At 50.7% G+C, this 25,463-nt stretch overlaps 1 protein-coding gene across 3 annotated transcripts in view; it reads left to right on the forward strand.

Annotated features, from left to right (window-relative positions):
• The window catches only part of SLC8A1 (solute carrier family 8 member A1), a 123,325-nt gene extending 98,487 nt beyond the window's left edge, over window positions 1-24,838 (forward strand). For all 3 annotated transcript variants that reach the window (XM_084203238.1, XM_084203239.1, XM_084203237.1), the window contains 9 exons: window positions 10,607-10,713; window positions 13,253-13,273; window positions 14,027-14,044; window positions 14,154-14,168; window positions 14,782-14,850; window positions 15,658-15,788; window positions 16,404-16,503; window positions 20,022-20,297; window positions 22,330-24,838. In XM_084203238.1, the coding sequence (XP_084059364.1) occupies window positions 10,607-10,713; window positions 13,253-13,273; window positions 14,027-14,044; window positions 14,154-14,168; window positions 14,782-14,850; window positions 15,658-15,788; window positions 16,404-16,503; window positions 20,022-20,297; window positions 22,330-22,706 (1,114 nt within the window). In that variant the 3' untranslated portion in view covers window positions 22,707-24,838. The remainder of the gene's footprint in view (window positions 1-10,606; window positions 10,714-13,252; window positions 13,274-14,026; window positions 14,045-14,153; window positions 14,169-14,781; window positions 14,851-15,657; window positions 15,789-16,403; window positions 16,504-20,021; window positions 20,298-22,329) is intronic.
• The last annotated feature ends 625 nt before the right edge of the window (window positions 24,839-25,463 follow it).

Here is a 25,463-nt window from a genome sequence, read left to right on the forward strand (position 1 = left end):
GCCCCTGCGCAGCCTTGGCCTGAGGTGGGGCTGGAGAGAGCCCTGTCTTCTTGTACAGTGTGGTGGTGCTTATCTTCTCATCTTTAATGATGGATCTTGATGATCTTAAATGTCTTCTCCAACCTAAATGACTCTGTGATCCTGTGACTGTTACGGGAGCAAATCCAGCACATGTGTGTCCATGGGGCTCTGCAGTAGGATTTTTTCATCTCATATTCCATGCCTCTGATCTTTTAGACAGACACTGGAGCTGCTGAGCTGGCCACAAAGGGTGGAATTTTTAGCCCCACACAGAGCTGGATTTAGTTTGCTCCCACAGGGAGATCTTCTCTGAGAGCCTGAACACACAGGTCCAGGCTGAGGCCATCGAGTGCTGTGTCCTGCTGCCACAATTGCCATAAATGGGGCTGGCACATGGCTGAAACCTCTGTGGACAGGGACTTTTCTGAATTGCCATTTTTAAAAGCTTGTGGCCATTTTCACACGAGTACCTGCAAACCAAAATATGGAAGTTTTCCCCTGGGAAGAGAGGAAAAGCTGCTGGCCAAGGCTGAGCCCATCACAGGCGCCCTGCCCAGCAAAGCCATCACAAAGCATTCAAGTGGCTCTTCCACTCTCACGTTTCTCTTGGCCACTTGGTTCCTCTTATTTTAGCTTTGTTTGAACAATCTCCTTGGTAACTGGAGACAGAAGCAGAATTTTTTCATGCTCCTCATTGGATTGGTTTCCTGCCTATCTCAGCGCTGGGAGGGATCCTTGGCAAACCTGTGTTTGCTTTTTTGTTCCCACCACAGGCTTTAACCCCATGGATCACTGGGGACTTCAGGATATCTGGTGTCTCTTTCAAAGGGTTTTTGTGCCCAGAGTGTTAGCTGAGAGGACGTATTTCATGACTGAATTTATTTGGCAGTAAACAGGTGGTTTGTCAGTCACAGTGTGAATGGTGACTCCTGAAGTTGCCTACGTGCTCCTGACCTCCAGGGTGTCCAGCAGCAGGGAAGCTCCACTGGAATGGCCCTTGTCAGGATGCTGCAGCCACCAGAGTGGCAAAACCCTTCAGCAGGGGCAGGGAATGGCTCCTTGCTGTGGCAGCACCCTCCAGCCAGGTTCCACAGCCCTGCCTGAGGACATTGGGGTCCTTCAGTCTTTTTGGAGCAGTTTCTGTGGGGTAAGGGCATGAATCCCTGGCAATTCCTGAAGACCTGGAGGTGTTTGAAAAGGCAGGGGAAAAATCCCATCTCAACTGACACACTTTTTTCATCTCAGCTCTGGAGATGGAAGTCATTGAAAAGGAAGAAGGGGGGAAACCAACTAACCAAACAACTACCAAGCTATCTGAAGATTTGCTGGGCTGGAGACAAAGTACCCCACTGCTGGTACTCAACCCTAGCACATGCTTTTCCTTGGCCAGAGCCATCCCCAAAGGATGAAAACAGCAGTGTGAATACATAAAGCAGCACCTTTAGTGCAGACTTGAGATTTTGGCGTCATCTGTTGACTTAATGGTCCAAACAATGTCCCTGCTTAAGGCAGCATTGTCCCAGCAGCAGCCCCTCTCTGGGGGTGGCTGAATACTTTATGGGGCATTGTCTGAACTTGCTGGCCTTATCCCTGGATAGAAAGGACAAATGCAGGATCTGCATCACCTCCCTCACAGGGCTTGCCTTGCGGCATAGTGACAGCATGGCAAGGCACTGGGGTGTAGCTCTCAGCTTGGGTGATGGTCTTCAGAAATCCCTGCACAGCATCCCAGCATCCCTGATGTTTCAAGCCTATATAATGACAGCATTTCATGTGCTGGTACCCAGACACTTCACTTGGTCTTTTATACCATCAGGTAACCTCTGATACTGTCCCAGCACAGGAGACTTGCCAAAGGGAGTCTGGACCAGGGGTGAACTCTGCATCCAGTCATTTAAATGCTAAATTGTGAGCATTCCACCTGAGCCTCCCTAGAACCCTGGCAGAGGATAATTTACAAGTTCTTCTAATAAAAGTTCAGTGTGAGTCTACTGTCCACATCTTGAAATCCTTCGCTGGGCAGGGGATGATGAATGTAGTGATGGCCGAGTGTTTATTCCTCCCACACCATCAGAAGGCTTTGATCCTGCTGCTGGGTCACCACACCAAGGATTTCAGAGGAGTGCCTGGAAAAGCAGGGCCTGATCTTTGGGGCCAGCCATCAAATGAGAGGAGTCAGACTCATGCCTGGCTGAGCATGGAGCTGAAATGATGGTGGATGCTGCTCTTGAAAGCAGACCTGCACATTCTGTATTGATGTTTGCCGTTTGAATTTTTGTGGCATGCCCTCTGCTGTCACTGAGCATTTCTTGTTTTCTCCTCCTTTTCCCATGTACAGCTGCTTTTCCAGCAGCAGAGCTGGCTGTCAGCAGCCCTGGCAGAGTGGCAGGGCACAATCATGAGTCCTTGTCAAGTGTCTTCCCAAATAAGAAGGGAAATTCTCCCTTGCCCTGAAACCCAGGCAAGCAGGGATTGAAATGTGCCTTCCCTGAGAGGGAAACGCTGCCAGGATTGACACAAAGTCTTGCTGTAGTGGTGGTACTGGAGTAGCTCATGCACAGCACATATATTTTGGGCTTCCTTGAATCCTGATTCCTGATGCTGAAGCCATGCTGTTAGACATTGACCTATTATTTCTGGTGGTCCCCACTGCTTTGTTTAGTCAGGTTTAACTTGGCAAAGTTTGCTGAATGATTTACAGAACTGCAAAAATGCCCTTTTTTGCTGGCAGTTGCTCATTGAAATTCATTTTGTGGAGGCCAAAAGCCATATAAAAAAGAGTGATGTCTTCTGTTTGAGGAGCATTGTCATGGCAACTATCCAGGTGCACACGGGGAAGAGCAAGTCATATTTATTTGAAAGGTGAGAGCAATTATTGTCATGAGGGGGAACCTGGCTGCAAAGAAAAGCTGGATATGTATTTGGGTGCAAGAAGTAATTGTGTACCAAGTTTCTGTCCCCTTATTTACCTGCCTGCACTACCCACAGACCTGACTGCCCAACCAGGTCAGTCAGGAGAAAATCCCAGAAAGGCAGACTAGGGGGAAATGCCAGATTTTGGCTCTTAACCCTGTAGGCTTGGAATTGGGATTTGCAGGCTTTTATTCTGAGCAAGGATGCTGGGCTAGGCTGGGCTGAGCCCTGGGCAGTCAATCCTTTGCTTGCAGCACAGGCTGGATTTTTCAGGACTAATGCAGTTTTCAGCTGGCATGGGCAGGGCTGTGCACAGCCAGGGGAGAAGTTATTTCTACTCTGTCAGCTTTCCTAGGTACCTTAAGTAATTGCTGCTGGGGGTTTTTTTGATCAAATTCACATCAAATGTGTTTTCCCTCCTAGTCATCAGTGGTATTGCACTCTTTGGGCAAGCTGTCCTTGGAGCTGCAGACACTGATCTAGATGGGTCTCTTCTGTTTGATCCCTCAGGGGTCCTACCTCCAGCAGGCACTCTGGGAGCTTTAAGAGCTGTGGATCATAATCACTAGACATGCATGGCAATGAGATTGGGAAAAAGCAGGAAAACAGCTTTTTCCTGGTGTCACCACATCCAGAGCCATGGAAGAGGAGGCCACAGCTGGAGCTGTGGAAACATTTAAGCATGACCGAAGGCTCAGGCACTGGTTTGGGGCAGACCAAGAGAGTCCCATTCATCTTCTCCCAGCTGGTCCCTTGCAAGATGTGACACTGGCAGATGGATGAAGAAGTGCATTAGTCAGAGCACAGAATTCACAGTCACATCAGAGCAAACATTGAGGATTCGCCAGAAAAACATTTCTGATCTGACAAATCCTTCTCAATATGGTCTTCCTAGGAGGAGAGTCAAGCAGCATTCAGTCTGGCATGTGAAATCATCTTACCTGGCAATCGTTGCTCCTAAAAAGTATTTTCTGAGACGCTGAGCATCAGCTGTGCCTGTCATCTCCCAGCTATTCGAGCAGCAACAACCCTCAGTCTTCCTGTCTCTGCAGACCACCTCTCATGCCTTGTGTTTCTGCAAGGCCAGGGAAGAGCAGGCTGGATCTTTTTCCAGGATTTTCCTGGTGGTGATGCTCTGGAGCAGGACGGTGTTATGTATTTGAGCCTTATGTTGTCACTTACACTCAGCACATCCCGAGGCCAGGGGAGCAGTTGGTTTATGCAGACATGGAAATGACAACACAGCCCTGCGGTCTGATTGATTCAGGAGACCTTGGGGAAGGAGGTGGAGGGCATACAAGAAAATGAGAGTAGCCAGAGGAATTTTGGCTCCAGAGGTGGGGAGAAGGTATAGAGAGACCACTTCCACTTCCCCCTCCCCTTGTTTGCTGTGTCCAGGCTGGTTTGCTTGATCGTTTTGGGAGGCATTGGAGTGTAAAGCCCCATGCAGACCTGTGCTGCTGGACCAGCAAACCAAGCTGCCACATCAGATCAGCTCACATCCATACTTCCCAAAGCATGCGTCATGCTTCGTTTCAGGCAGGTTTTCCTTTTCCCTCCCTGTCATGTTTGCAGTGTGCTGCAGGCAGAATTTTCATTAAGTACAGACATTTCATGTCAGCAAGGCTTGGTTTGGCAAAGGATCCTGCATGGGTGACTCATGGGACATCTTACACAGATGGGAACCCATCAGCAGGGACAAAAACCCTGAGGAACTCTCTCCTCTGCCAAAGACTACTGTTGAGCAGCTAAAAGCACAAGGTGTGGCACAAGGTCTTTCACATAATCTGGCCCATTTCTGCCCCTCTTCTGTCCTTCAGGAAGGTTTGTCCCTGCGCTGGCTGAGCAGGTGTCACATTGCCTTCACCCGTGTCCCCCCCACACACACACACACACGTGCCCTGTGGCTAGCACAAACACCTCCACCATGGACCTGGGTCCCTCTCTGTACATGAGGCTGCCACCTCCTCACCATAAGGTGCAAGTTTGTTGTCAACTGGTGAAAGAAAAGCCCCATCACCTCCTTTTTTCCCCAGCAACAAGCAACTTCCTTCCTCGAGTATCCTGTTAGGAATTTGAGCAGGAAAGCTGCTCTTGGTGCTTGGCTGCAACAATGCTCAGGGGTCTGGTCCAAGCTCCTCACTGTGACTGGGGGCCATTTATGTGGCCCTGCCCTCTGGCTCAGGTGGTGCCCAGCTGTGATGATGATGATGATGATGATAATTAAGGAATTTTCTTGCCTCAAAGCCCCCCTGCACAGGCCCCTCTGCACAGGCACTGCCCAGTGCCCAGTGACCTGAGCAAGGCTGGGAGCTTCCCAAGCCACGTGCCCATCTCCCATGGCAAGCTCTAGCTTCAGCTAATTAAGTGACTGGCTGACAGGCAGATGTGTGAGAAATCCATGTGGCAGGGCTCTGTGGGAGTCTGGGAGCCCGTGCTAGGACAGGCAGCACCGATGGATGTGCCTTTGCGATGTCACCTCCAGAACAAGTGTCCCTCATGGCTATTCCTCAGTTAATTGATGGCCCTCTGGGTGGGAAGTGCTGGTCTGCTGGGACATCAGGGCTGGCAGCACCAGGCTTAGGCAGCACAACACACTCCTGGCTGCCCAGCCTGGATGTTGTAGCTCTGAATCTGCAGCTGAACATCCTCCAAGCTACTCCTGTGTCTCTCCTGGGCAATCAGTGGAAGCTGGATGGGTGACAAGCTGCAGAAGTGCATCATTCCCTCTGTTGATTCAGGAATAAGTGTCTGTGCAGACAGCAGCAGCGTGCCACGTTCTCATGGGCAGGCTTGTTACTGACTGCTCTGACAGCTGGTTGTGTGTTTGTCGTTTTCCTGGCCCACTGGAGACACCACTACTGACTGTGTGCAGAACTTCTTGGCCATTCCAGCTCTGGCATGACTGTGGTTCTGAAAGAGAGCTGAGGAAGTGAGCGCTGGACTTGGGACATCTCTGCTTCTGGAGATCTGGCCCTGCCAAGAAGTGCTCTGAATGATGTTCCCTGTCATCCAGCATGTCCTGCCTGAATCTTTCCAGAGCTGACTGCTGCTGCCCTCCAGGCTTCCATGGTCCTTGCAATGCTGGTTGCTTGTCTGAGCCAGGAGAGGGGTTTCTGCCATTTCATTGAGCTAAGCAGTGCGGTGTAGATTGGGAATTGCAGGATTTTTGCAAATACACTCAGGATTTTCACAGGTGTGTCATGACTGTGCAGATGTTTATGTTCAAAAGGAATGCAAAGGTCCATGGAGATACTCACCAATCATTTCTGATGCCATTTGATCCCTTGAGGGAAAAGGCCAGTGCAGACAGGAGAGCTGGGAGTCCCAGATCCTTATATTTTTGCCCTCTGCTGTGCTCATCTTCTCTCCTGTGGTCAAAAAAATACTCACAGAGAAATATTTTGCTGTTGATGTCTGTGCTGCTCCTGGCACCCTGTGCCAGACTGTTCTAACTCATTACATATGTACCTGTCCCTGCACACTCATGGGATTGCTCTCAGGGTGCCTTCCCCAGCTGGCATTTTGCTCTAAGCTTTGCTTCTCTTCTTATCCTGCTTTTGCCATTGTACATTGTTGTAGCAGCTCTTCCCTAGAGCATCACCAGCCAAGAGGACTTTTCCATGGGCTGTTGTAACTAAGGGTTATGTGTGGGAATGCTGTGATAAAAGACCTCTTCAGTGTGAATGAAATAGCATGGTTTGAAATGAAAAGTCCTGATGGAGAGCACTGGACTTGGAGTAAGGGCAGAGCTTTGTGTGCCACGTCCCCAAAGTCACCACCCCTCTCCTGTTGCTGCTGGGTGTCTGCAAGAGGAGAAGAGCTAGAGCTGAAATTCTGCAAGACCTGTTTACTCTTTGATTTCCAGTATATGTAAATGGGATGAAATTCATTCCCTCAGCAATTGCTTGGGCTGCAAACTCAGGGAAGTGCAGTTTCTGGCACAGAAGTGCCGACAGTTGGATGGGTCATGGATGCCCTCAGTCTTCATGGCAGAGCAGGGCTCCTTAGCTCAGGTGAGATGGACCCAGCACCAGTGCAAGAACACCTAGCAGCATCAGCCCTGGTTTGCTGCTAACTTGCCCCATGGTATGACTGGAGGAAGGAACAGGGAAGTGTGTCAAGACTGGTGATTTATGTCAACACACTACCTCTGTCCCCAGGATTCTTCAGAAATTGTTCTTTCCCACCTGCAGCATGACTGAGGGTCAAAAGAGGGAAAACTAATCCAGACATTCCAAAGGCTGTGGTGTTCTGCACTCGTGGGATCTTGAGTGTTTGGCTTAAATACTCAGCTCCTGCAGACATTAGGTTATGGCAAAAACACCACTGTCAGCCTCAAATCAAAGCTGATTCTTGGCCTCGGTCAAGATGGGGTAGCTTGGAAACACCCTCTGTATTGACCCCAGATTCCCACAAGGAGAAGAAAATGTGTCATGGTTTAGAGGCTGCTTTTATCCTTTTTTTTTTTTCCCTCTATCTTGTGGCTTTGGGACAACTGCAATGACACAGCATAAGGGGTTTCAGGGTGCTAATAAGTGTCCCTTTGGTTTTCTGTTATGCAGTATCACAGCTTTTTCTGGAAGAGCCCCTGAGGCACAGGAGACAGATCTTAAATACAAATTTCAGCAGGTACTTGTGCTGTGGGGACTCTGGTCTCCCCATGCCACTGTGTCCAGCTGGGAAAGTCCAGGGACAGATGCTGCAGGCAGTGGTTGCTCTGTGAGCCTCAGGCAGCAATCCTCGCTCTGCTCCACCTCATTCCCACCCTGCCCTGGACCTGGGAGAGGAGTGAGAAGCAGAGACCACATGGAAGGGTCCAGCAGGAGCAGGGAGACATCAGTGCCTGTCCTAGATTGCTGTAGCCAGCAGTCCTTACTCTAATGCAGGATAAAAGGTGCAGTTGCCTGGCCCTGCTCCTTTGCGCTGCCCAAGCCCTGCCACATGTGTGCAGGACCCTGGAAGGGGCTCTGTAGCAGGCAGAAGGCTGTGATGGAGATCAGGCACGCTCTAACAACAAACAGCCTGTGTTATTTTCACATCCTTGCTGTTTCTCAAACACCATTAGGAGGTAATCCTTTCCTCCAAGATTGCAGTCTCATCCCAGGGACAAATTTGCCTCAGCAATTTTTGCTGATTGGAAATTCACCCAGAGAGCAGACTTGCCATTTGTTCTGCCTACCCATTTTCCCAGCAGCCTTGTGCAGCAGAAACAGCAGCAGCACACAAGTCTGCCCAGCACAGGGCACTTGTTCACACCCTGGAATGATCACTTGGAAAACTGCATAACACCACCACCTCCTGGCAGTGGCACTTAAAGCCCTGCTATTCTGCTTTATTCTGCGAAGTCCTATTGCTGTTGTATCTAAGCATCAGATTTCTTTTTTTTTTTTTTAATTGGCACCGCACAGATTTCTTTTTGTGAGGGAGAATTATTTTGTGGGGCTTTGAGGAGTGCCACACATGGCAAGCCAGAGTACACCCATAGGAAGTTTATGTCTTGATGTGTCTGCTGCCCTCAGAATTTAAGAAGGCACCTCTCTTAATTAACTTTCCTGAGGGGATTTTTCCTGCATGAGGCCAGGATGCAGTGTACATTTTAATGGGAGCTGTCAGGAAAATTATTGATTTGGTTAGTAATGTTTCTGAAATTGTGCCATTCTGGTAATTCTATCAGGTTCTCTTTGAAAGCTTAACTGAGAGCATTTTTATATCCTTCATTAGTTTTTTAATACATGATAATTTCCCCTAACTCATCAGTGCAAAGCAAGATCAGCTGCCTGCTTGGTAACCATTTGTCCTGTGTACAAACCTATTGCAGCAATAATTACAAACTGAACAAATTATTACAGATATTCATTATAAAATACAATTACACTGAGCCGTGCTGCATTGTTACACTTCTCACAGCCATCACTTGCTCTTGAGTAAATGGTTTCATTAAAAGCATGAAGGGCAAACTTAATACACTTCTGACTCACAGCAAACAGCACAAGAAATCATCCTGGCTGTTCCTCTGAGTGCTTGAGGTGTTTACCCTGAATGAGTAGAAATGTTGACTGTGCAGCCAAAGACTTGTCAGCTGAACAGAGGGGCTCTGGGTGGCCAGTGCAGATGTGCAAGGAGAGGAGAAAGCCAGAAATCACGGCAGTGTGGCCTCAATTTCACTCCCCTAGAGTGTGGCTTTCTTCCATGTTTATGGGTTTTCAGTGCTGAGACCTGCCAGGAACAGCAGAATCTCCTTCAGCTTGTGCTGGGTGCTCGTGGAAAGTACAGAGGAGCCAAGGGTGGGATGGGAAACATTTCTTTGAAGGACAGGGCATTCAGACCTGGGCAGGGAGGGAACAGTGGGAAAGCTGGTTTAGGTAAAAGCTTTCACAGGAGGACAGTGCTGTCAGGTGAGTGTGGGGGAAAGCAAACCCAGCCAGAAGCAAACACAGGACTGCAATCACTGCCTTGGCTTTTCTTTTTGTTTTGTGCTGTTCCTTGTCTGGATCGAGATGAGAGCCAGGAGGAGGTCCTGTCCCCACAGCAGTGCCAGGACAGTGAGCAGAGCCTCCAGGGAGGAGCAGAGGCTGCTGGATTTCTGTCTGTGTTGTCTTTGCAATGGCTTTGCTGTAGGAAGCACAGGTCCACCACCCCATGTTTGTACCCCAGGTTTGGTCACCTTCTGGTGAGCTGCTTTCAGCCAGCTGTTTCTGTGAGTCCCTGAAAAGAGCTGAAACATGTCTGTCCTAAATTTCTTCCTCTGGAAAGCAATTTTTACTTCATTGTGTGGCTCAAGGAGCAAATCTTTCTCCTGGTGGCCCCAGCCTCCTGTGAGGCTTTCAGCTTCTGTGGTGTGTGCTTGTGGCTCTGCTCTGAGCCATGGCTCTGCCTTCACACTTGTCCTGATGATGTTCCAGGGGCAAATTCAGCAACCCCTGGGTCATGTGAGAGTGCACTGCTGCTCAGTTCTCTAATGGGAGAGGACTAAACCTTGAAGGCTTGGGAAAGGTTGTGCTGCTTGTAAAGTAAAATTTAAGAAGCCAAATCCCACTGTCAGTGAAGCTTTCCATGTGCCTGCCCTAACCAGAAAGGCCATTTTTCCTTTGCATTCCCTTCACAGAAAAAGTTCTAATTCTAATTTCGCTTTCAAGCTTGTAAATCAGAGCCTCCAAAGCCCAAACTGAGCAGCTGATCATTATGTTATTTATGAATCTGCTGAGCCTGGGGAGACAGAGCCTCTTCCACACTCAAGCTTGAGCATCATGCTTCCAGGGGCTTGGTCTGTGCTGGTTCCCAGTGCTTGTGCCCATGCAATGTGTGCAAGGTGCCAGGGTTCTATACCACAGGTTTTTGGAAAGGGAGATGTCTTGCCAAGACACCTCTGGGGGAGGTTGGCCCAGCCTGGCCTTGCCAGGGAGGATGGCACCTGCAGGCTGCTGGTGCTCTGTGGTCCATGCCCATCCTGAGGCAAGCTTGGCCCATTGGCTCCTGCCTTTTGCTTTTGACTGTGCTATCCCTCCAGCCTGTGCCACCAAAACCACTGTTTTCTGTCCACAGCTCCCTTTTCCTGCTCTTTCCACCTTCCTCCTCTACCTTCTTCTCCTGCTCCTGTTCTGCTCCCTGTTTCTCCTCCTCCCTTTTCCCCCCTTACTCTTGAATCTCTATTTCTTCTTCTCTGTTCCAGCAAAACGATATCAATCAAGGTGATAGATGATGAGGAGTATGAGAAAAACAAGACCTTCTACCTAGAGATCGGGGAGCCCCGGCTGGTGGAGATGAGTGAGAAGAAAGGTGGGGGATGTGCTCCGGGGCTGAGCCCAGCCTGTGTGTCCCTGTCTGGCTCACTCATGTCTGGCACCTGCAACACCGAGCTCACATCCCCAGTGCCTATGGAAAAGGGCAGGAGCAAGGCCACTCCCCGTTCTCCCTGAGCGCAGCCTGTCCCCAGGACAGCAAGGCACGACCTGGGCCAGGTGGTGAGGATGCTCCTGCCCTTCCCCATATGCCCCAGGGGGGATGTGCAGCCCCTTTCCCCCAGCCAACCATCTCTGTCACCACAGCACCCGGGCGGACGTGACCTGCATGTGTGTGCAATGCCAATCATGTGTTTGCCTTTGTCTTGTGTTCCCACAGGAAATTCATTACCCTTAGAGTACTTGACCGTGAGGAGTATGAGAAAGAGTGCAGTTTCTTCCTTGTGCTTGGGGACCCGGTGTGGCTACGACGAGGAGTGAAAGGTGTGAGAGTAAAACCAGACCAGCTCTCGAGGCGCTGCCGCTTTCTCTGTGTCTCCCTACTCTCACACTCCTTTCTCCTCGCACTTTGGCTCCTGGCCGTTTTGCCCTCCCTCCTTTGAAGCTTGGCCGCTGCACCTTTTTGCTCTGTTTTCTTTCCTCTTTTGTTTGGAGAGGACTCCATCCCACCCCAGGGAGCGAGGAGTGCTCCTGGCACCACCCTGGAGCGCCTGGGCTGGGGACGGGGAGCGTCACCAGCCCCCAGAGAGATTTTGGGAGTGCTGCCCTGCTGCGCCTTCATTTAATCCAAGAGAACATCCAGGCTCGACAAGTAAAAAGGGCAACGCTGCATCATTTTTATCAGAAGATAAAACAGCTTTCACTTGAGATAAAATGCATGGCCAGAGCAGTAATTTTAGCCTTTTTATACTGGCAGTAGGATCTGAAAATAGACGAAAATCACAGCCCAAGTAGGTAATATCATGAGATGCAATCAGTTTAGGTAAATCAGGTTATGCTCAAATGAAGTTTCATGGCTCTGCATTGGATAATAGCTTCTCACAGGAATAATAAAAACAATTTCCTCTTTCATCACATTTCTAAACCAAATGCCAAACTTCCCAAAAAGACAGAGTTCACCTATTTTCCCATGCTTTTTTTTCCTGCTAGAAAATTAAATGAGGATTAATGGCAGTGGCTGTTTCTGCACACTACTGGTGGTGGCTGAGCAAGAAGCAGTTTTAGAGTTACTTAAGAGATGGACCATTATTAAAGCCTCTGCAGAAGACTTGGTCTGTCTGCTGTGGAGCTGCTTTCTAGTTTCTGGGACATCAGCTCTCCCTCCAGCAGGCATTAGGCTGCAATGTTTCTTTGATCGGAACAGAGAGGGCCCTCAGTGGTCCCCACACTGAGTGGGAGCATGCCACGTTCCTCTTCAGCTCAGGTGCTAAGTCAGCTGCATCGTTCCCTCCATCAGCTTCCCTGCTGGTTTATGTGACTTTCTAACAAAAGCTGGGCTAAAAAATCAGACACTGGCATGACTCAGGCACTGCAGGTGGGGTCTGTGTCATTAAGTGGCACTGGTGGCATCTGTGGAGCATGGACAGTACAGCCAGGATAAAGTTACACATGGACGACTCAACTCAGCGGCTCCATCCTTGCCCACAGGGGCCAGTGTGGGCTCAGCCTTGCAAGTCCAGCAGGAGCAAACATGCTTTCCAGATCCAAGGTTTAAAAATTGTGGTCCCAGCTCTGAAGATCCCAGATGAAATTTTTATCTAAAAATGAAAGGAAAGGGAAAAAAAATTCTTATCTTCCTGGTCACAAAGGTAACTGGAGAAACCTGAGAGAAGCTCAGGTTTGCCAGCTCACTAAGTGAAAGGCAGGACAAAACTTTAAAGGACTATTTAAAGCAGCTATTTGCTGCTTTGGCCATGCAATTTTTAAGTTTTTTTCCTTTTAAACTTTTTTCTTTGTACTTGGTTGGTACAAGAGGCAGCGAGGCAGGAGGAGCAGTGTGCTCAGAGAGACAAGGGCATCTCTGAAATGGCACCCCTGGGCTGTGGTGGGGCCCAAGAGCCACCAGGGCACTAAGGGAGAGGCTTTTTTCTTTCATTTTGGAGATCTAAAATGTTGAGCAACAAGACCCTTGAGCCAAGCCTTGCCACAGACTTTTCTCTCATTGTCTGTGCCAAAAGTGCAGCTGCCGCCGGAGCCATTGCTCCCCATCGGGCAGCTGGAGGAGGCCAAAGCCAGTAGCTGCTGCACATGGGACATCTTGTGTCCCCCCCGGGGCAGAACTGCCTCTGAGACCAATGGAAGATCTTGCACATACAATTCAAAGGGGAAAAATGAATTTTTTGGAGTGTGTCTTTTAATCCCATATCCACCCCATGTTTGCAGTGGTTTTTATTTTAAATCCACAATCTCATGAAACATTTCTGTTTAGTGTCTTTCTCTTAACACTAATGGTATCCTGCAGCTTTACAGATCTGAAATCTCTGCCCTGGGATCTGGTGTCTTTCTGTGGATATCCCTTTTGATTTCATTATTCATTTACTTTTCTTCTTCTGTGTTTGTCTCTGTCTCCTTCACAGCCCTGTTGTTGAATGAGCTTGGTAAGCGCATTCATTTTTCCTTTCCATTTTTCTGGTTTGCATATCTTTGGAAGACAGTCAATTTTGCTTGATGTTTTTCTTTGCTCACAGCATCCTCTTTTAGAGTGGTCAGCACTGTCTAAGCAAGCTCAGGTACCTAATGCCCCATCTTTCCTTAGACTAGAGCCCCAAAGTCACTAATATTAAGAGGTGGCGCAAGGAGTATTTTTGGAGGGGTGGTGCTGTTACAGCCAGAGTAAACCTGCCAGCACCCCGAGATACAAACCTGTGCCACACAAATGAACCCATCACCTCTAAACTGTTGTGGCAAAACAGGATTTCCTGGCGACTGAGAGATGCTTGTGGCTGGACAGGAAAGCTGGCCAATCCTTTTTGAAGAGACAGTACAGACTTTGCCTCCTGTCTTGGGTAGACTTAGAGCCTAAGCAACCTTTGCATTTCCTTGCTGGCCACCTCCAGGGTAGGGCAGCTGGGGAGCGGGCATCCTTGTTCCGCACGCAGCCGCAGCCCAGGACAGATTTCACCCCTTCCCCAGCACAGACCAGACACCATGGGGTGGCAGCTTGCAGATGTGGGTTGAAAAGCCTGTGTTCAGGTCTCCCCACACTATCCCTGGGGTGTGTGTTGGGGGGCAGACCCCATGTCCACAGAGGGCAGGGAAGGACCGCCATGTCTGTGTTGACGTGCAAATGCTAATCCTCATTTATTCTCTCTCTCTCTCTCCCCCTTTTTCTCATTTTTGGTTTCATCTAGGTGGCTTCACCATCACAGGTATGGATTTCTACTCTTCCCCTGTCCCCCTGTTCCTCTCTCTTAATGGCCATATACTCACCCTGCTCTTTGCTCTCGGTTTCCTCTTTGCTTGTGTTCTCTCCTGGAGGCAAGCTCCGCCATGGTAAGCAGGCGCGGCCCGCCCGGCCCGGCCGGTCCCGCTAACCCCGGTGCTCCCACAGAGTGCTCTGCCTGCCTCACACGCTAACCCCGCCCCGGGGAGGGTCACCTGCCGCCCCCCGAGCCACAGGCAGCCCCTCTCCATGTCTTGGAGCAGGCTGGGCGTCTCCATTTGGTCCCCTCCCTGCGCAGGGCCCTGTCCTCGCTTCCCGGGCCCGAGCGCTGCGGGAGGGGCAGGGCGCCATGGCTGCCCCTGCCCGAACCAGCAGCGGCACCCAGCAGCAGGGCTGGCTCCTCTGGCGTGAGCCAGGCAAGCTTCCCTCCTTCAGCTGAACAACACGGGACAAGAAGGTTCTGGGTCCCACACATTGCCCCTCAGGAGCCCTGGAGACATAATTCAGATTTAGGAGGCTCTGGCTCCAAGGTGGGCCTCTTTGGCCTGCAGGAGGAGAAGGGCTGTCCCTCAGCTCCGTGCCACCAGAGCAGACAAGGGACATCCAGTAAGGGAGCAGCACTAACCCCGTGTGACATAAGAGTGGAGTTCACTAACTGCACGGGGACAGCTTGTAGAGTGTGTGCAGTCCCCCCTGCTGATCTCCTGCTGATCGCTTTAATAGGCAAACCTGTCTTCAGGAAGGTCCAGGCTAGAGATCATCCTCTTCCTTGCACCGTGGTCTCCATCCAAGGTACCTGTGGTGTGGCACCATGTCAGTCTCACGTGGACTGACTGGGGTGTTTGCCTACTGACAGATTAACTCCAGTCCTTTTTCGCCCTGATGTTCTTCTGCCCACCTCTCAGGTGGACTGGAAGGGAGTTCAGTGGGGTCTGCACAAGGGACAGTGACAAAGGGCGTGCTGCCTGCAGTCCCCATGCCCCAGAGGTCACACAGATGACAGCGGAGGTGCAGACCTGCTGCACTGATCTTGTAGGCCCTCTGCTGCTTCCTTTTTTAGGGTTTGGAGCCAGGCATTGGCCTATGGATGGCTTCTTACATCTGTGCTCTTCCCTCCAGCCCTGCCATCACAGCAGGCATTGGCTGCCAGCCCCCTCTCCAAGGCAAAGCCCTGCTCAGAAGGAGGCAGAGCCAAGGTTTCATCTGTGTCTCAGCCCAGGGGCTGCTGACAGAGCTCTCTTGCTGTAACAGGCTGGTGGAATTGCCCTGGCTGTACCTCAGCGCTGACCTGGAGTGCTGGGGAATGGAGCAGCCTTAGTGCTGATCTTTCCCCTTCCCAGCAGCCCAGTGGGAGAGGCAGCAATTACCAAGCAATAAGCTATTCCCCAGCCCCAGGATTAGCATCCTGAGGTTGGATGAGTTGCAGACCTCTTGGTAGCATTGCATAAATCTATCCTGTCTGTTGCTCCATGAACTCCTTCTCCACTGTTCTGTCACTCACGCTCCCACCGGAGGCCTCCTGACCTCCCCCTCTGACAGGAGGCCAGATCCAGAGGGACCAGCTGGGCCTGCTTCACCCACGGGCTCTTTGCTTTGCAGAGGAGAATGAGGAAAAGCAGCCCCTGACCAGCAAGGAGGAGGAAGAGCGTCGGATCGCAGAGATGGGGCGCCCAGTCCTGGGGGAGCACACCAAACTCGAGATCATCATTGAGGAATCCTATGAGTTCAAGGTACTGTTCACATCCTGCATCCCTGTTCTTATTCCCCCCGCTCCTCCTTTTGGGTTTGCACAGCACTGGGAGGCACATGGGGATGGTATTGGAGCAAAGCAAGGCAGTGCACGGACTCGCACACAAAACAGGAACTGGGGTCCCAAATGCTGCAGGTTGCTTTAAAACATGACCCTGTTCTCACAGTGAGTTCTACACACTGGTCCTACTTACAGGCAGCCTTGAGTGAGCCCCAAGCCTGGCACTCCCAGTGCATAGGGCTGATAACCCCAAATGCAAGTAATGGTTGTGCAGCTCAGCTGCCGTGAATGCATGTGCCAGGCCAAGAGCTGAAAACTGGCCATTTCATTATCTTTTCCATTTTTCTGTAGTATAAAAATATAACAGGCCACCCTTACTGTGGCTCTGAGATGGTTCAAACTCCCATCCATGAATAGGTTTCCAAGGTCTTTTTTAGCAGCAGTGAAAGGAATTGCAAGTACTTACATTTGGGTCTCTTGAGCTTAAAATCTGCTGAGCTTGTTCCATAAACACAAACCCATAAGCAGTGGCACTGGTGGGCTTTAGCCCAGTATCTCCAGCCCCTAATTCTCTGCTCTGCATCTCCCTCCACAGAACACGGTGGACAAGCTCATTAAGAAGACGAACCTGGCCCTGGTGGTTGGCACAAACAGCTGGAGGGAGCAGTTTATTGAGGCCATTACTGTCAGCGCGGGTGAGTCTGGGCCGCAGCTCCAGGTGAATTACGATCACCCTCGCGCTCGGCTCGGCTTGGCTGCATCACTAACACAGACTGTAGTGGAGCAGCAGGAGGCAAAGCAGGTGGCAGAGTTATTTACAGCTTCTGCATAAATAAGGCAGCTGATTAAAGCCTTTTGTGAGGGCACCTTGTCTCATGTGTAGGAAACCTTCTGCGTGAAGCGTGTCTGTAGCACCAGGCAGAGCAACACCTTGGCTGGTAGCAGACGGCAGAGGGGGAAAAGTCAGTTCAGTGGGAGAGATCTGGGAGGAGAACACAGTGTGGAAATTCAGAGTGGCATAAATAAGGCTGGTGTGAAGCAACAGTGCTCCCCTTCCCTGGTGCTCCCTGTACCTCTGTGGTGAGGACAACGCAGTAGTAAGGGTGCGAAGCCTGAAGGCATTCACTGTCTCTGAGCCAGAATTTTCCCTTGACAAAGTTTTCCCTTGCCCTGCTTTCTGGAACTCTTGCTCACCCAGCCAGCTTTGGCTGGAGGATTATGGCTCAGCAGCCCAATAGCTGCTGCAGCACATCATATCTGTGGTTGATCCAGAACCTGTGTGATCTTATCTTCCCTCCCTTGCACAATTGCCTTTCTCTCAAACGCCTTGTTGTGCCATTCTCACAGGTGGCAGTGCCATGTTCACCAGTACAGGATATATTACCATTCCCATATATGTGAAAGAAGGAAGAAACAAGGTCTCCTCCAGATATTGTTTTAACAGCTGGAAACACTATTACCTCCTGGCTGGATGTTACAAACCCAGAGCCCAGCCCGGGCTGTGTGCACACATTAGGGCAAAATCAACCAGCTTAAATTAAATCCATGGGGAAAGCAATTACCTTTCATCTGGCTAATTGTGCACTGAAGTGCATGGGGGAGCACTCAGCTTCCTACCTCTAACTCTTCTATACAAGGTAACCTCTGCCCAGCACCAGGTAATTAAAAATGATGGCAGCACCATTCGCCCTCTGCCTCTGGAAAACAAGGGCAGGACACTGTGCAGCATCTTTCTCCTCAGACTGTGATCCCTCCTCTTGTAGCACAGTTCTTCTCAGAGCCTCCAGGCAAGAGCCTCCCATTATTTTGGATTCAGCATGAACTTATCATGCAAGACAATCCTTGCTGCAGGTTTTGTAGCTAATATGGCTAAACTAATCTATGCCAGAACCAATTATGTAATTGCATCCCATGTTAAAGCAAAGATAGTCCACTGATGGTTGGATCCCATTTCTGGGACACACATAAAGACTGCAGTTATGTGGCCCCCATATCTGGAATATATAGCCATGATCAGAGGTAACAGATGATTAACAAGCATTTAGTAAATGGGATGTATTTTGGTGGACATGAGCTGTCCCTTGCAGTTGTGGATCTCAGTGGTAGTTTGTCTCTGAACTCTGGAGGTACCCAGGCTTTAGCTCCTCAAGCTTGTGCCAGATAAGTTAAAATGCCTTGAACACTGGAGGTTGGGTTTGAGGTTTTCCCCCACAGCTCACTCTGGATACCAGGTGAAAGTCCCCTGTAACCACTTCAAAATGTAACATCCCAGCTGAGAAAAGAAAGATTAAACCCCCATTTCCCACCCAATGATAACTCAGGGCAGTGTTTGCAGGGGGATGGAGCAGCAGAAGGTGAGGTCTGTGGACGGTCAGTGCAGGCGCAGACAAGGCTGTGCCACACTGTGCTGTGCCATTCTCTGCTGTCCAGAGCCTGTCACTCAGCTCCTTTAGTCTGCTCCCAAAAGCTATAAAGTTTCTTCCACAGCAAAAACATTCTGGGGCTTGCAGGCCTGTTTGTGAATGCGCCCCTGGGTCACCATCCAAGGCCACTCTGTGTTTCAAGTCACCTCCACAAGACCTGGCCAGCTCTTCAAAAGAGAGACATCATGGCTGCTTAACAAAATGATGGGCAGATCTGGATGAGTGTTATGACAGTGGCATTCATGTTCATTTTTTAGTCTGTTTTATCATCTCCATAAAGATTTAGGTCCATAGCAGTCCTGATGCCTCCCTGAGCTTGGCAGAGGATTGAAATACCTGCTGAAGAATTACAGCATGAACACAGCATGGTGTATCCTGCCATTAGCAGCCTTTGCACATTGAGGGAAAACACAGGCCAACATAGGCTTTCCAAGCTGGAAAACTGCTCCTTATCTTCACAACAATGCACAGGAATAGGTATTTATATCTGCCAAAATAATAACACTGATTAGCTGCCATAGTGAGTTTGGAGCTCCAAAGCTTGCATCTTCCCATTGCTAAGGAGCTTCTTCCAACAGCCATGCAGGGAGACCTGGTGGTCCTCATCCTTGGGGGAAAACAAAAAGCATCAAAGATGTGGAAAATCACCGGACAAAATGCAAGGCATGTCTTTAGCATGACTTAGCCTTGGAATCCTGAACATTTGTGACTTAGAAACTCATCCTTGTTTTTAAAGGTCATCAGAGAAGCTCCCACTGGCTTAGTTGGAAAAGTGTCACCTCCCCTTCAAGTCTGGGAGTGGTTCCAGTGTGAGCAGGAGGAGTTTTTGACTATGCCACAGCAGTGGTGTTGTGCACTGTGCCAGGCTGGGGAAGCCCCACATTTGCCATGGAGCTTGCCCGAGGCACAGTCTGGCCAGCAGGCTCTCCAGACAGCTCCTCAGAACTGCAGGAGTCAGGCAAGGGGCCACCAGCCCCAGTGGGTTCCCTGGTGGGGTCACCCCCACCCCGTGGGGACTCCCTGTAGGCTGGATGCCAAGTGCTTTTGCAGAGACAGGTGAGGTGCCAATGCCTGCAGCAGGAAAGGGAGCTCCCCCTGACCTAGGAGAGACCAGACATCAAGGAACAGGCAACCAGAGCTTATAGGGAAGCATGTGAAGGGGCAGGGAAATGCAGCAGGGAAGCACAGCCAGCAGTGATTGAGCAGGGAGGCTTTAGGGCAGGCAAAAATCCATAACTTGATCCTGCTTTGCAGCAAAGGTAAGGCGAAGCACCAGAGCAGCTCAGCAACCATCAAAGCCAGCTGCCTTTCCAGAGAGCTGGAAGCAATTGCAGGCACTTGTGGAATGCAGCTCAGAGCAGCTCAGAAGGGGCTTCCCTGTGGGAGTCTCCACAATGCAGGAGTTGCTCTTGGTGGGTTTGCCTGCCCAGTCACTTTCAGCCAGCACGAGGTTGGGTTTTTCCCACTTCTTTTGGGGGAAGAGCTCTTGAGCAGGAGCTGATGGTTAAACTCAGGCAGAGGTGCTGGCAGGAGGGTCTGAATTTTCTGAAGTGCAGGCTGTTTTTTTAAGCCATTGCCTCTGGGGTGTGTCTCTGTGCTGTGGAAAGGGGCAAGGACGGGCCATTGAGCCACTCTGATGATTGCTCAGTAAATAAGATATTTGGAAGTCAAGGCCTTCCAGAGCCCAAATCATGAGACACAGCATTGTGGGGACTGCAGTTTGCCCAGGAGCTTTGCCCAAGCTCCCCCAGGATGAGCAAATCTGATCAGGCACTGCCGGTTTTCTCCAGGGGAAGATGACGATGACGATGAATGTGGGGAGGAGAAGCTGCCCTCCTGCTTTGACTACGTGATGCACTTTCTGACCGTCTTCTGGAAGGTCCTTTTTGCCTTCGTGCCCCCGACAGACTACTGGAATGGCTGGGCTTGCTTCGTCGTCTCCATCCTCATGATTGGCCTCCTGACGGCTTTCATTGGTGACCTGGCATCCCACTTTGGCTGCACCATTGGCTTGAAGGACTCCGTCACTGCCGTCGTGTTTGTCGCCCTGGGGACATCGGTGCCAGGTAAGCACAACCACGGGGTTTGTTGTGAAGCTCCATCTCCACCCAGGCTGGGCCTGTGCTCTGCAGGATCCCAAAGCACAGGTTTGAGATATAGATGGAAATTGGTTTTCAGTCTGAAATGGGCTGAAGGATAGAACCAGGATGTGGATTCGGTCCCGTGGGAATTATTTCAAGGCCCATCCCACTGCCAAGACTGTGAAGTATCTATTTCTGTGGGCAGCCTCTGTGGTATCCACTTTCAAAGTCAGAATTAGTCTTCAGTTAAAATCTGCCTGCATTGGCAGTCCTGCATTTTAAGCATCTGCTGCTTTCACCTTGCTGCTGGGTGAATTAAGTGTGAGTCTGTACTCAGGGCACACTTTCCAGCATGGACACCTTTGTGTGAGACCAGGTTCAAATGGCTTAAGGTGAGGTTGCTGAGCTGGGGGAGCCCTTGGAATGCAGCTTGTGAAGCTCTGTGGATTCCCATGTCAGCTTGTGTAAAAGAGTTTGTGCCTTTCACTCACCTTCTCCCATGGGCTGTGCTGGGCAGGCAGAGCCTGATTTCTGGACAAGGGGCTCTGACCCACCCCAACCATCCCATGCATCAGACACACCTTCCCTCACCACGTTATCAGCACCCAGATGCTCAAAGATCCTGAAGTTGTCCTAATGCTAGCAAAGGCAAAGAGATGAAGCAGCAGAACCAAAAAAGAAAAGATCTGGGGCAAGGAACAGAAGAAGGAGCATTTTTTAGACCTCTGGCAGTAGAGGCTTTAGCAGAAGGTTTGCAGCATGTTCTTCACATGTTTGACAGTGAAAATCTTCCCTCCTGCTTTTGCTGGCATAAGGTGGCATTTAAGAAGTTCTTTTTTAGATTACATTGGGCTACTCTTGTTTCAGTTGGCTCTCAGGCTGTGCTGTGTTAGCTGGGTGCTGGTGGGGCTCCTTCAGCCCTGCTTTCCAGGAGATGGGCAGGCACCAGAGGAGAGTGCAGAGAAATCAACACTGACAGGGACTTTCCCTGCATTGAAAGCACTGCTCAAACTTGCAGAAGTGCTCATGGTTGTTTCTACACTCATCCCTTCTCCCCCAATGGCAGCTGCAGAGCCACAGAGGCATCAGCACTGTCCCACAACTCTAATACTGCACCGTGATCAAGACCTTTTCCTTCCCTTAGGTGCATTTCCATGGCAGCTTTGTTTTTTTTAAATAAAACAGACTTTTGATTTCTTTGCTGCAAATGGACCCTCTTGCTGTGCTTCTATGTGCCCATCCCCTCCTGTTCCATGGAACTTGATCTTTGTGCCAGGCTGCACTTTGCCATCTCACCTTGGAGCCCAGTGGGGAGGAACAGAAAGGAAATTCTGTAGAATTAAAAGAGGTGAAATACGACCTCGTTGTTCTCTTTTCCGGAGCCACACTGGGCTGCCTGTACCCAAGGGGATCTGGGAGTGCAGATATGTTCAGGACTCATCTTCTCCTTGTTAGCTGAGAGTGCTCACCTGAACCAACCCACGGGCTAACCCCTCCTGCTCTTCCTTCCCTCTGCAGATCCAGAGTGGGTTTGGATGTAAAATCAGCACTTTCCTGTGGCGCAGAACAGTGTCATGCTGGTCTGCCTGACACAAGGTTTTCCATTAAAATAGCCAGCCACATTCTATCACTGGTGTTAAAGCTGGCAGAGCACCTAGGCAAGCATGCACCCACCCCCATGGTTTTTCTTCCCAAGGGATGGAGGATGACCTGGTTTATCAAGGTGTCAGGGCCTGCACAAGGCACTGGACTTCAGGGAGGCAAAAGGTGCTAGAGGCCATACTGGGGGAAGCCCTGTATTTCTGACCATTGAGATTCCCCCCGGTGCATTTCCAGACCCTCATGGTCTAAGAAGAACCAGATGGTCCCCCGATTCCCTGGAATTTCCATTAGAAGGGGGTGTACCCCATCCCCTTACCCATTTTTTTTCCCCAGGTGTTGCCATTGACATTTGTCCCCAAGCTGCCCTCTTTTCCTGCATGGTTCCTGAGGGTTTCTCCCCATCTTTCCTTTGCAGACACATTTGCCAGCAAAGTAGCAGCAACGCAGGACCAGTACGCGGACGCCTCCATCGGGAACGTCACCGGGAGCAACGCTGTGAACGTTTTCCTGGGCATTGGGGTGGCCTGGTCCATCGCAGCCATCTACCACGCGGCGCACGGACAAGCCTTCCAAGTCTCCCCTGGCACACTGGCCTTCTCTGTCACCCTCTTCACCATTTTTGCTTTTATCAGTGTGGGAGTGCTGCTCTACCGGCGGAGACCCGAGATCGGAGGTGAGCTGGGCGGGCCGCGGACTTCCAAGCTGCTCACATCCTCACTCTTTATCCTCCTCTGGCTCTTGTACATATTCTTCTCATCTCTGGAAGCCTACTGCCACATAAAGGGCTTCTAAAGGGACAATCAGAGATAGTAAATATGTGTATATCTATATATATCTATATAGAGTGATATATAGGTATAGATATAGATATAAAGCTGTGTATAATGAACAGAGAAAGAATAAAAGAGATTTGCCATGTTCACACACCTGCTGATGGAAAGCGGCTTTGGAGCATCCTTTGAACTAGGCAGGACCCCAAAGCCAGCAGGACCCCTCCCCAGGCAGCGGCCCCAGCCAGGAGCCAGGGGCAGGGCCCTTTCCGCAACTCGACCAACAGGAGCGGCCGATGGCCACCGAGCCCCTTCCCATCGCTGACTCCCACCCGCGGGCCCCGGGAAGACGGATGAGAAGGCAACCGGGGCGTGTCGGTGTGAGGAAGCCCAGAGTAGCTGGTGAGAAACAGAGCAGTGGGCAAGGGAAGGAGAGGAGAACAAGGGTTCTGATCTCCCACCGCATCCAGCTGCCTTCGCCACCCGGGAACAGGCCCTCTGGCCCTGTTGGAGAGGAGCAAGAGACCGAACTGAAGACAAGGGGAAACTGGGAGCTTTCTAAGGATAGAACACAAACCGTTTTCGTCATTGATTTGGGGTTGGTTTTTTTGTTTCGTTTTGGCGTGTGTACAACTAGCATTTCCCACCCACATGCCCCTCACCTTTCCCTGTCCATGCTTTGGGGGTGCATAGCCGCAGCCTCGTGTCCCGTGTCCCAAGCCGAGGCCGCGTGGAGCAGCGGGAGCCTTCCTCCCACTCCTCCGCCTCCTCGGGCATGCTGTCGTGGTACTTGTAACATTTGCATGAATGAAATGAAATCTATCTGTATATAGCATCCTATAGCGATAGTCCTTCCAACCATGTGGGTTGAGCATTGCAGATTACAAGCGTTTTCTTTTCACTGGGTTTTATTTATTTTTAGTTAGTTCGGTTTTGCCATAGGGTTTTGCTCATTTGTTTGTTTGTTTCCTCTTAGCGGGGGTGGAAAGGATGGAAAGCTGTCCCCACTTACTGCTCGTGGCATGGGTCCATGAGAAGCAATAACAGCCATGCAGTTGTAGGTTTTCAGGGGAGGAAAACCCACACCCCAGAGACTTCAGGCTCTGTCCAGCTGTGTGGATGGGGTCCTCTGACGTGCTGATGCCAGCGTGAGGCCTTCTCTGCCCACAGGAGGTGTTTCACAGGGTCCCAGGGAGTGGGGTGAGCAGTCTGGGGGGAACAAGCATGGCTGACTCCCAGCACCTCACATGCTTCTGCCTTTCGAGTCGGTGGCTGCCTCAAAGCCCTTGGCCCCCTGCTATTCCCTGTACCCCCAGAGGTGTAGTGACAGCCCCTGTTTCCGAGTGTTAAGCCATCAGGACCAGTCCCCAAAGCTGGTCCTTCCCCACAGCCATTTGGAGGCAGGGCTGATGGGCCGTACGAGATCTCCCACTCCGCTGAGCATAACCAGGACGCATCCCCCCAGGAAAAGGTCGTGTTTTGCACTCTTCAAATCCGAGTCACTGGACAGGATGAGACAGGGAGGTGTGACTCAGCATCACCCCCTGGTGCCAGGAGTGCAGGCTGGGATAGAGAGCTGAGCCAGGGATGTGTGGGTGTAGAGCTCCCCAGGGCGCAGCACGGGGCAGACACTGGGCACCGGTGTTGAGAGATGTCTCCTGACCCGCTGCCCTTTGCCAGGCTTCCTGAAATTCCAGCCAGGCAAACTCCCAGCCTGCATGTCCATGGTGAGCTCTTCCCACTCAGCTGAAAACCTTGTCTGATGCTTGTACCATAACCAGCTGGCTGGGGGTATTTGTACTCATCTTGAACTATCTGTGGAAATTTTAATTAACCTGCTGTAAGATTTTCTCTAGGAATATGAAGTTGTGGGGTTTTTTTTTTTCTTCTTGAGCCTTTTTTCACTTTTGATTTGTTTTGGGGTTTTTCTTTTTTGTTTCTCATTGTTTTGGGGGAAAAATCAAACACAGGTGCAGATTGTTCAGGTTTATGATTACCTTTATGTACAATGATTTCATTTTCATCTGTTTGGCTTCATTTTTTTCTTTGTGTGTATTGCCCACCACTATAGGCAGTGAGTCCACTAATTGTGATGATCCTTATCAATGGTACACAATGCACAGAGAAATAAAGTTTGTAATGATTCCTGATGGATCCAGTACTGCTCCTGCATATTCTCTATGGAATACCCTTCTCTCCCCTCCAGCTGTTTCCCCCTCGTAGCCATCTCTCCTTGACTCATTGGCTTGCCTTCCCCGTGTTTCTGCCTCTGGCAGGGGCAGTGGTGCCTTGGCACGGCCGCCCCTGCCCCATCCCTTTCCCTTCCTCCCTCTCCCTCTCCATCTCCATGGTGCCTCAGGCTCGGTGTGTGCTGCAGTACAGCCGGGGCTCACAGCCTGCTCCACGCTCAGGGGGATGCAGGAAACCACCCAGGGACAAAGCTGCAGGGCAGCCCACCCTCCTGGGGCCAGGAGCTGCCCCTGTGCTGCATCCCTGGCCTCTGCTGGCTTGCCCTAGGCTTGGGGAGAGCCGTGGGTGTGTCCCCAAGGCACCAAGCAGTTCTTTCTTCTTGTGTTCTCTATAGAACTGCTCTTGCTACAGCCTCACAGTGACCTGTGCTGGGTTAAGCCACGTCCTGACTATGAGGGAGAATGCAAGAGGTGCATTCCCAGGGCCGGGTCCCTGGGTGCCAGAGCAGATCTGAGGCACCCCACGAGGCGGGGCTGCTCTCAAGAGGTGCCTGCCCATGCCCCAGTCCAGGTGCCGTGGGCCATTTCAG

This window comes from Fringilla coelebs (genome assembly GCF_963513975.1).
Source record: "Fringilla coelebs genome assembly, chromosome: 3".
In the NCBI taxonomy this organism is placed as follows: Eukaryota; Metazoa; Chordata; class Aves; order Passeriformes; family Fringillidae; genus Fringilla; species Fringilla coelebs.